This window comes from Clavelina lepadiformis, chromosome 9 (genome assembly GCF_947623445.1).
Source record: "Clavelina lepadiformis chromosome 9, kaClaLepa1.1, whole genome shotgun sequence".
Taxonomy (NCBI): Eukaryota; Metazoa; Chordata; class Ascidiacea; order Aplousobranchia; family Clavelinidae; genus Clavelina; species Clavelina lepadiformis.
The window spans coordinates 11,757,566-11,769,588 of NC_135248.1; the positions used below are offsets into that span (position 1 = coordinate 11,757,566).

A 12,023-nucleotide genomic window follows, 5' to 3' on the forward strand; every position below is an offset into this window, starting at 1 on the left:
TCTTGCGTCGATTTTCGAATTTAGTAAAATGGCGGCCTTAATCTGTCCGCTAATCTAGCCTCCATATTCGGTGCGACCGGCTGATTTCTACCAAATTTTTTTTAATCTGTAGAAGCTTTCAGCAATTTTAGCTGTGTCATTTCATTATGTTGGGCGTGTTTAAATCTCAAGTCTCTGTAGACGTTTAAACGTGTTCAAAATCACTTACAAATTTGAGATTGCAATGAGTGCCACAAACGCAGGTATAAATATCTTATTAATTAAAAGGCTGACATGTTTCGAAGTTAATAAAATGACTATACCTGGTTTTGCGGTGTTCACTGTAACCACCCGCGGAATGTGAAATTCAGCTCAACCAAAGGTTAATTTTAAATTATTGCAGTAAGTGTTTTGTTGTAAGTCTTGTTTGTAAGTATATAACAAATTTGCTCACAAATTTCGGAATACACTTTCCGCTTGGAATTCAACTGACCGATTGCTTCACATCGATCATTGTAAGCTGTTGTAATCTGTCATCCAAGCACACGCTGCTTTGCCGTTCGTGCGTTGACCAACATGTATTTGTATTAATCAGGCAAAACGAAAACGTCGATTTATTTTCTGTATTTGAAGTTGTGTGAGAAGAGCATTTACACTAACCACTGTATTACATCACCTTAAATTCTTCTTGCTTACAAAGAACTTGGCGGTTGTCCGGAAGGAAACGCCGAAAAACGTAATCCTACTGAAAAGGTGATGTAATACAGCTATATGTATTGTCATAGGTTTCTTCTTGGTTTGGTAGAAAATTTGTAAAAACTAGAAACTACTTTTTTGAAATTTCCTGTTGTATGGCTCAAACGATAGAAATTTTGTATGCGTAATTATTTTGTCATTGTAATTTGTATTTAACACACTTAATCACCTTTTATTGGTAAGAAATTCGCTTGAGTGTTAGATGTTTACAGTGTTTTGATTGCTTGTGTGCGACAAATTTTTCTTGTGTTTGTTGTTTTTTGTATTCCTATATCGTACATGTTAAAAGTACTTCGTGCATCTCAGCACTGTTTCGCAAGTCACACACTGCACCTCACACGTGGCAAAGGAGAAGTTTTTCCTTGCCTTGGTAACTCAAGTGTACCGTAACGGAGCTTTAACCCAACAACTGACTTCAAACCGACTGCTAATTTGACAAACATGCGGAAAACATTGCAGGCATTGTTACATGTATAAGCTTGTGAAACCTTTAGTCAAAAACATTTAAAAAAGACTCATTAAATTCTCTTTAACTGAAGCCGTGTAGTTAAACTGTATATGCTGTAGTTCAAATGCGAAAAATTGTAAATTCAGTACATCGTATCGGTCGTGTCGTGTCCAAACAGGTGTTGACAACGCTTCATCATCAATCGATACATAAACAACTTACTGCAATAAAAATGTAACTTAAGAAAATGAGCAGTTTCAATGATTCAATTATTTAAAATATTTCTAGATTTAAACTGTCTTCGAATAACCTGCAAGGTTTCAATTCTTAAAATTTTGTTGTGTGCATTAGCACTCTGATCATCTTACAATAGGACTTCATGGGTCAATATTTTTTTAAATCCTCGCTCTAGAAAAACCTCAGAGTTGTTTCAAAGGTCCGTCGGAGAATGTTTAGCGCAGTTAACATGCGACCTAAGAAATTCTGTGTAGGGTAAAGAACTACTCAACCTTGGGTCAAGGGGCAAATCGTGTAACCGACAACGGAGTGAGATATTGATTTTTGCCAAAATAAGGTACAGGTTACAGTTATCTCATAGAACGTTTTTGAAATATTGCGGGCGATTTAGTCGTGCGCGATTACGGCATCTAATCTCATGTAATGTATTTATTGTATAACTTATTTGTGTACGCCCACTTGTAAAATAATTCATCAATGTTTAACGTTATAAGAAACTCCTAATTTTCAATCACCACAGCGGAAATATGCGTTCCGGCTAGTTTGTTGATAGCTTAGAGGCGATCTGTAGCGAATCGCGTAAGTTCGTTGGAATTCACGCAAAATACAGTGATCTATCTTTTTGATTGTTTCTATTTTCGTAAGAGGTTCGCTTGCTGTGTATTCCGTGTAAGAGCGAAAACGGTTTTCGACCAATGAATTCGATGTCACAAATAATGGAGAAATTGTCCACTTGCCGTCAGTGCCTAAAGCCTACTGAAGCGGATATTTAATTTTAGGGAAAATATATTTTTTATACAAATATCATGTTTCAATAGAAAACCACAGTGCAGTAAACTACATCTGCTAAAATATTTGTATAACGTATAGCTGGTAATAACGCCAAAAATATTGCAATCCGAACAGACAACGTTAACACCAGTATCCAGTAGCATGATCCACGTTATCTGACCAGCAGTGTTTTATGTTTAACGGGCTAAAACATAACGCTTCTTACGTCGTTATTCGATTATTGTCTGGTAAGAATACCTTTGCAGCCCAGGCCTGGGACTTTGTACTCACTACGCAGCAACTTTTCAACGTGTGTGCCGGTAGATTTACAACCCATCTCAGCAGCGTAACAGGGTTAGGCCTGGTTGACAGCTTGCAAAAGTTTGTAGCAATCAAGCGATTCATGCAAAATCCATTTTAAATAATCAGCAACATAAGAAAGTGTTGGATGACTTCCAACGTCGCCACACCGAGCACAAAGTTATGTTCAGGCTTCACAGCAAAGAATCATTGAGCATTCGATTTGCACGGCATACGTGTTTACTCGTCGCAAATAGGGTATGCCTCGCGTGGATGGTGGGTTTTATACAACAAACGTATTGTTGGAATAAGCTTAACCAAACGTACCCGCACGCACGTTTACAATGAAATCTAAGCTTTTTGCCCGGTTAAAGTTTGAGCCGTTTACGCCAAAATTGCCTGTATAATAGCATCAAAAGTACACCATTTATCAAATTACAAAAAATGAGTTTTTCTCCCAGCCGTTTACATGCAACGAAACAAACAATACAAAAGTACGGAAATGCCCATATGAGAGGTACATTCCCTTCATACACCAAGTGCACGAGTTTGATTTGATTGTTGTGTGCAGCGTTTCTACTGAAAAATCGCAAGCCGGTTTTCTGTAGCATGTACACTCGACAAAATGTATGCTATTCAACGTGGCTCCTTTGTAGCCTGTGATTTGTGGCATTTTAGCAGTAAATAAGCGGAAGGCGTGATTAAAGTAGCAACCATATCTTTGTTTTTCGGTCGAAATTGAGCCCTCGTATGACTTTCTGTTTACTGATGATCGCACCAAAGGTTACATGCGAAATAACAAGTCAACTGATACGGCGCTTTTCACGAAGTTATCAGCGCAATTTCAGAATGGACTTGAGTGTAATACATGCGGCAATGTTATCTGCCGCATGTAGAAAAACACCGACTTGGGTATCAGGAATAACCAGGTTTGGGTTACCTTTTCACAGAATTCGCAACGCACCACTACTGTACAACATGCAAAATCTGCACCTCACAGAAGGTGGTAAACAACAACTGCGAGGTGCTAGATGTAGGTCGCTGGATCCGGATATCATAGTGGATTGGCATTCACAGCATAATACAGGAAACTATTAGAGGAGTAGCCGCTGCGGAAGCTCTAGAAATTGACATGGCCACGCAGGTAGTAGGAGTACAATTACACAGATGCTGTCTTTTTGACATCGATACGATGAACTGATCATGAGAATAATTCCCGCCCATTCTTATTATTGCCGTTTCAAAACCCCAACACTCGTTACAAATTGACAGGCCATTGGACAAGAGACAGTGGCGGCAAAAGTAACTGATTGTGCAGCAATCCCTGTCTTTAACGTTGTCGGCGCAGGCCATAAATTCTGCTATCGACACCGTTCTTCAAAACCGCATGTACTTAAACTATTAACACCGCAGTTAGCTTAAACATTTCTGAAAAGTAATTTCAATTATGCAGAAATCCAAAAAGTTTGGAAAATATTCCAATTTCGCACGGGTTAGGCTACAGGTAAAGACTGTTGTTCGTATCATTTTCATTGTTTTTGTAAGTTTTGCGGCAAGCATGTCAAACGAGTGTTGAAGAACATATTTACCCGTAACGCCAGTTTGATGATTCACGAGCGTGAATGTAACACCTTTTATCGCTTTCTTGTAAACATTTGCTCGTATTGTTTAATTGCTTCTCACTATAATTTCTGGTAAGAAGTACTTTGTGAGCTTGATCGGCGGCAACATCATCGCGTATTTCGTGATACTTTGCCGCTGTAAAAGCGAATTACAATCACCTGGCACATAAATACAGTTTAGTGAGCCGACGTGAATGAAATTATTTTGGCTCACAGGTAATCACTCTTAATCTATTGTGGCTTGTTGAGTTCTAATAGATTAACAGATTTCTGGAAACGCCTGATATGTATGACATGTTTACGCGAACACGATTTCTTTGTTAATCCTATTTATTTTTCTTGCTTATCCTCATTAACGTTGGATTTAAAACCAGGTTGGAAGATTTGTTCGAATGAGGAATTTTAACCTTGTTTTTAGTTCGTGTTTTTGGCAAAATGAACACATGGTTGAATGTCAACGACCCTAAAGCTTTTTCGCGGTCAAGGCAAAGACCCAAACTGATATACTTCTATAAACGCCTGAAAACAATTGTTTTGAGGAGATTTGTTTCTTAAATTGCCACTGTTTGCTACTCGTGCTTCTTTGTCCAGGTTTCGTCACCAGTTTAGTGACCGGTCCCCGATGTTCAAAAACCTTGTGAGACGTACGTCATGTCTCTTTCAGATTCAGATTCCAGGTAACTTGATATGGGGGATGATGGCGTATACCTGTAAACACTTTTGACAAAATAAGTTGTCCCACGTACGGAACGACGCTGTCCTTATTCGTTGTGGTTTGTTTTTGGTTGGTAATTTGCGGCCCAGTCTTTGGGTAGACGCCGTTTCAGACGCTGAAAGCTCTTTAAGCATCCAGTGTTATCTTTTATTATGACCACGTTATCTTTTTTTAGGATCTATGCTCATATATTGTGGCCAAGTGTGGTACTGGCAGCCTAACAAACGTGACTACAAACAAACATGTACGTTCCTAACTTCCACATGCTCTATTGACGAGTTTTTAGTTTACGTTTAAGAGGAAACTTGCACAGGCAACTGCAGATCAGCCCTATATACACAAACATTCAACATAGACATCAATTCAAACGACTTTTATTGTAATCGAGCGTACATCTTCAATGTTATACAAACGTAATACTACAGTGATTTACAATAAGAAAGAATGTGCCGGAGCCTACTGATTGGCAACGAACACATGTACGTAAAAGTTCACAGCTATAAAAAGACAGATGATCAGTATATAGCGACACATACCGCGCGAGGAAACTCGAATCGCAGAATAACGAGAAAGGAAAGGCGAAAAAAAAGGGATCGGTGAAATTCGAAATTTTATTATCAAATTGGAACACGTAAAAACGATAAGGGCACAACCTAAACTATGCATACAAAATATTGCAACAAAGAATACACTGGTACACAGGGCAGATAAAACAGCAATAAAGTAATTAAAATTAACTTTATCAATAAGCATACTTTAAATAACAACAACAGCTTTGGCAGGATTAGCCACAAATGCTCACGATCCCAGCGATATTTCGTAGCAGCCGCTTATATGCGGTTTGAGCAGCCTATATTTAGTTTAGCGAAAGTATTTTGATAAAACGTATAAAACCGTGATATCGATGTTAAGCAAGCTATAACGGCCAGGAGAGGATTGCACTGCGGCAAGTATTTGCGGCAAAAATGTGGCACTATAAGATGCCCAACGGGCTGAGTAACTGACCGTGATAGCAAAACACATCGTTGCTTCGTAGAAAAGTATAAAATGGGAAACTTAAAGCAAAAGAGAAACCGACAAGGAACATTATGATAAATTAAAGATATATTTTAAGTAAGTACTTGGTCGTATCTTTGTGAATAGAATCAAATGAAAAAACGCAATAAAAAAGAAGTCCTTATATGCAAATTACTAATACACACCAAACGAAGTAAATTAAATCAGTAAATTCTAACAAATCCGACCAAGTTTTTCTAAGCAGCCTTCAAATGACCCCAGTCAGCGCCAGAGAGCACTAATTGCCGCGTTTGAAAAGTTAATTGGATTACGATAATATAACGGAGCTTGTTGTTTCAAGGCAAGGAGAACCGCATAATTTTCCAATGCTTTGAAAAATCGCTTTCTTACTTACACCACCGCTTATACCGTCCGCTCAGTTCTTCAGTCGCATTTCAGATGCTCAACTGACACCCTTAGCCTACTACTAACACAGTTCATTTTCTATTGTAGATACTGTTAGTTGTAAAATTCACTGTTTTTCGCCTGGTCTGTCGATTTTGCTCCGTCTTTGGGCGTGATTTGATTTTGCTTGAGAACCATTCCTCGCAATCTCTCGAACTTATTCTTAAATTCATCGCGCTCCTTGATCAACGACGAAATAGTGTCTTGGGCTTGTTTCAACTGAAATAAAAATAAACATAAATTGTGGGTCATAGACTATTGAATCATGTAAAGCAATAATTATCCTGCGATTCAACCAGACTCTTAAAATCCACCAAAATGTATTTCGGTTAATTTTTTGTTTTGCAATAAACCTTGTTTTTCTCGCCATGTGTTAACAGTCGCAGTTGGAAAAAGGGAGCGTTACGTAAGGCGCCTTATAGGCGTTTCGGCAAATTGATTACGAATGATTAGGAGTCGAATTGGTTTTCAATTACCTGAATTTGTAAGTGATTTTTTTCGTTTTCCAGGGTGTGTCGCTGCATTACTCGCTTCGTCCTGCAGCTCTGCGCGTATCCGCGATTTTTCAGAGTGCGGCGTCGTTGTTTAAGAGCAATTACGTCATCTTTGCTGAAATAGAAAAAGTCACTTGAAAATAATTTACTCCAAAAGTTATTTTGGTACGACAACTAGTGTATCAAAACAAAATTATTTCCAGTGGTGTGCTTGTAAGATACGGGTTAAAAGTTTTAAGAAGATTACAATTATCGCTCTTCTAATCACTCAATGTCATTACATGGAAGACGCCATTTACCTTAAGCCACGCAAGCATCTGTTCAGATCACGCACGGTCATTGCCGTAAGTTCTTCATCGGGCAAAGTGTCCAGATGTTCGCCAGGTAAACCTCCCCACTTTCCGCCCCGCTTGTTATTTTTCTGTCCGCTCTCTGTAGGGTTAAACGATTCGCTTCCGCTCGACGAGTTGTTTTTCATCGCTCCGTGTTTTTCTTCTGCGTCATCTTCTTGCACTTGGCCGTGAAGCATGGGTTCCGACAAACGTTGTTGTAGCTGCGTATGGCAAAGCGAGCGCAGGTCGCTCCCTTGCATTGAGTACCCACCGTTGGGGCACATTGGCACGTAAGCGTTGGTTTGAGGCGTTAGGTTCGAGTAGGTGTTGAGCGCGCCCAGGACCGCTGACGGTGGATTGCTGGCTACATAAGTGCACGGAGACACGTTGATACCATTCGTGGTTTGGAAAGAGGCCGGATCACAGGAAGAATTCGGCGGAGGTAGAGTGGCTTGAAGCTGGGAAAGCGAAAGTCCCGGCTGAGGGTAAGTATCTATACTTTGGTTGTAACTGTCCATGCTTTGACCAAAGCTGTATGACTGTTGACTGCTGTTTAAATGTCCTGACATTCCGCTCTCGTCAATATGATGAAAATTATTTAAAATGCTTTCAAACACTTCATCTTCCCCAGATGAAGCATCACCAGTATATTCCATTGAAGCCGAGGCGGGCAAGGCTGTATTCTGATGTTTCATATGGAGTTGGGTGTACCACTGCAGTTCCGCGTTGGTCGGCTTTTTTTCTTCCGGGCTCGGCACAGTGACGCTATTTTCAGGCGACGCGGGCAAGGAATTGCAAGATGTCTGCCCTCCGCTAAGCGGCGAAGTTTGCATGCACTCCTGCGCGTTGTTATAATAGCCTGAAATCACCGAAGCGCTGTAGCCATTGTAGCCGGTATTTTCAAAGTTTTTCGCCTCGGAAAAGTCACATCTTTTTTCTTGAGCAGTGAACATGCCGACCCCAGAACTGCTTGGAACGGCGTTAGAATCGAAACTTACCGTTTGCGGAACCCCGTCAATCTGTTTTGCAGCATCGGGCAACGAGTAAAAAACACTGTTGTTGTTATTGTTGTTCACCGTGTACGGACTCGACGGTTGAAACATTTCACAAGGACTTGATCGAGCACAAACATTGCCCGATAAATCGGCACTCGTCATATTCTCAGAGACAACCGGACTCGAATATTGGTTAAACGCCACCATTGAAAATTTCAGCGAAACTGGTCCAAGATTGATTATTTTCCGAGACGGCGAAAAGTCGACAAGTCAGCTTAAGAATAACTATTTAGGTCAGTACAAAGAACAGTATTTGCGTAAAATGCAGTTGATAACAACCTGAAACACAAAGGGGCACTTAGTGCATGCAGGGAGCCACGTAAACCTGCACAAGTTGCTTATTAATCCCATTCACTGGACCGCTATAGCGGCTGTAGAGCATTCATTGGTCTACGCATTAACACGCGATAAAACTTCATTATCAGTGTAATGATTAACTTATTTATATGAGGCCCATTTTGCAATACTTGTGCGTATACCAAGTTTTACGTACGCGGTCACACATTGTTTGAATAAGCAGACGACGCGGGGTCCTTGCATTTGGTCTGGTTTATTGAGCTATCAAACGCGTTTGTACGACATATTGCACCCAAGAAAATTGCCGCGATTGCGTAAGTTACCAACGTGGCATATCCTACTAAGCCTTTACTTGTATCAGTTAGCGCAAGATTCACATTGGGCCATCGCTTAACAACATCACATTTCCTTCGCGCAGACCGATCTCTGCTGCTAATTTGAAGTTTCCTAATAGAGCGCCACCCCTTCTAATTATAGCGCATGCGAATTGCTCAATGCTACAACTCGCCGCTACGATTGCTGCTGCGTATGCCTTGTCCGCCCGAGCAGTGCAAACAGCTGACTGATCTAGACCTACGACAAGTGCTCGAAATTTATTTAATTCTAACCTTGAAAAATGCCGGTAGTGAGAGCCAATAGAAAAACTCGTAACGAAAAGAAAGAAAGACTATTTCGTCACAAAGCAAGTACGATCAGCTGACGATAGCTCGCCTCTTATTGCTCCGTTTCTCCTTCTGTTTTCGTGAGCGCGCTTTTTTCCTTTTGCCAGCTTGTTGATCACGAAAAGGGGAGACGTGTTTTCGCTCGCTTTTCGTGCTTTCTCTTGTAGGCTTCGTGGAAGCTGAAAACAAGACCTATGCTGGAGACACTTCTTCGTTTACTTACCTCACTAAGTAACCAACTCGGTACGGTTTACACTTTAAACTTAAAGTAGAAAAAACGCTTCTTGTTCTGGCTGTAAATTGTGACCATTGCGATGCTCGTCTAATTTTATGTCGGACAATGCAAAGGTACGAATATTGGAGCACTTGACTAAACGCTTGCAGAGTTTTACCGTACCGGCTTTCTTGCATTTTGCTATTCACATGGAGAGAATATTGCGTAATTTTGAGTAAACAATGTTGAAGCAAGCAACGTTAAGAGCGCTCTCTTTCCAAAATTGCTTGCACCTATCTTTCACAATCTTTATATCACGCTGTGGAGCTATTTTAAGCAATTGCTTGCGAAATTATTTCGTTTACTTCACCTACAAAGGTCGCCGTCGTATGTTTAGTGCATGATATTCAAAAACAGTTACCATTAATATTTGCAATTATAAAACACTTGTTGTTGCCCAGGTGTTAAAGTTCTTGCGGTTTGGCGTTAATTATTTATTAAGGAATTAATTCCCGCGCACTTATAAATCTACCCACAGTTTCTTGTACATAAAAAGATGCATTTCGTTGTCTTGTCGAAGGCCATTTGTTCCAATTAATTTCCAAAGTTCAAGATGTATTCCTAATAGCGTATCGTCAAACGCTTGCGCAGCTGTTGACAGCGTTGCTATGCTGTTTACGTATCACATATACAGCCGTGCGTTTCTTCTAGCAATAATATTTTTTATGCCACATATAGTGGACCATAATTAACTTTGCGCTATTAACGTAACCTACATATTTTATGGCCTATGCGATTCTGACAGGTCCAACGTTCGGTCAGCAGTTTGGCTGTTTTCCAAGAAGTAATCTAGGGTCTTTAATTGAGAAGAGCGATGCTGTGATTGTTTACGGCAAAGCGATCATAAATTTTCCCTGCTGTACAAGCAATAATGTCCAACGCTCACAGGTCGAATTCTTTTGTGTCACATCCCCGTAGCTTCCGTTTATTTCATAAACGAATGTTCCTTCAGACACGTGACCGGCTATTCTGTCCAGTTTGCGGTTTTTGCATAATAGCCGGTCACTAAGTTGATGTTTGTTGCAGAGACCAATCGATGCTGTACTTATCAATTCAGCAACAATATTCTTGTTTACAACAACAATATCATCGTGCTACGTCCTTTTCTCAACACTGAACGACATTACATAACACTGCCCTACTTGCTTTCGCTTCAATGAATAAATTAAAAACAACAGCGTCATGCAAATATAGCCAAATACAATTTACAGGAGCTTGTAATGACTTAGTTTACTGCCAAACCTTGTTTGTTTTTCACATATCTCTAAAAAAACACCCACTGATTTTTTGAGGAAATTACTATCGTATTTCTAGGTTTCATGTTGCTTAATACAGATTAGGGTCAAACAGGTTTTATTTACCCTTTCAACCCACACACGTAAAAGTATTTTGATACGATAACATGTTTCTCTTACGGATGCATGCATGTCAGCAAATTTTATTAGTTTTTCCAGGAATTTGTAACGACGGCAAAATCTTCGCCTTTTGAGCCAATGAGCTGTAACCTCGGGTTATTTACTGTAAACGTTTCCCGTATTCTCATTCTCAATTCAGAATTTTTTGCTCTAACTTCAAAAGGGCAATTAATAAGCTACAGATATTATTTACTACAGTTTTTTGTATTGAAATTAGTAGGCTACTTAGTGTTCCAATTAATTATAACTTAGTCCCTGTATATTCAGCGTTAAACGTATTTTTCACAGATTAATTAATTAATTAATTGAGTGACTAATCATTAGTTTTATATCCATATCGTAACATATATATTTCGTTAAGCTACGTACACTCAACTTTTTATAATAAACTTTCGGTTTGAGCGTGCAGTGTAGGCTAAATCTTAACTTTCTTAGTTTTCGGCGCAAGCCATATTGCAGTAAAATTTTCTTCATTTTTCTAGGCAAGTTCGCTGAGGAAAAGCCGAATTAGTTGTTTGAAAATATCAAACCTAATTTCTAGAATAAAATTTTGAACATATGTGTTAGTTAAACAATTTAAAATCTATCGCCTGTAAAAAAACAGCACAAAAAAAACAACCTATTGTTCGCATGACAAACAAAAAAATTTCTAAACTTTGATTTTACTCGATACTAGAGTTTCTTAACCTTTCTGAAAAGAATACACAGTTTTGCATAAAATAAGCGTAGTGTGTAGTGTTAAGTTGTTTACACTCGACCAACTTTTCACTATTTTATTTCAAGGCTACCTTGCGCTGCGGTTATACTTTTGTTAATCACCATGCTGCGCAGTCAAAGTAGTTCCAAAAAACTGCAGAAACATGCTAGTACTTCGCTATTGTAACCAATTTTTAAAGTTTTTATATCGGCCTAGTACCCAAAGCAACCTTCTACTGAAAAGACTTTCATGCAAATGAAGCAGATCATCTTTGAGCCATTTTAAATGTTTCACACAACATAAATCAAGCCGGGGCAAGTATAGGGCTATACCGGGGGGGATGTTTGTGAAATTGCGGATGAGCCCGACAGTTATATTCATAAACCTCCGCGAACCGTCATGTTCCTTAGTTAAACTTATCGTTGCATGTTTATCCGTCTGCACAGTGCGGTGTTTTCCACCCGGAATTGACATTGACAGTCGGGTAGGTTAACTCCCTCGCTATATC

At 39.5% G+C, this 12,023-nt stretch overlaps 1 protein-coding gene across 1 annotated transcript; it reads right to left on the reverse strand.

Annotated features, from left to right (window-relative positions):
- Positions 1–5,186: 5,186 nt before the first annotated feature.
- On the reverse strand, positions 5,187–9,021 carry LOC143470656 (uncharacterized). The gene is made up of 3 exons (XM_076968914.1): positions 7,083–9,021; positions 6,766–6,898; positions 5,187–6,508 (listed from the first exon to the last, which is right to left on the reverse strand). Exons 1-3 carry the CDS (start codon positions 8,315–8,317, stop codon positions 6,344–6,346), a joined length of 1,533 nt encoding a protein of 510 aa, XP_076825029.1. The 5' UTR covers positions 8,318–9,021; the 3' UTR covers positions 5,187–6,343.
- Between the last annotated feature and the right edge of the window lie 3,002 nt (positions 9,022–12,023).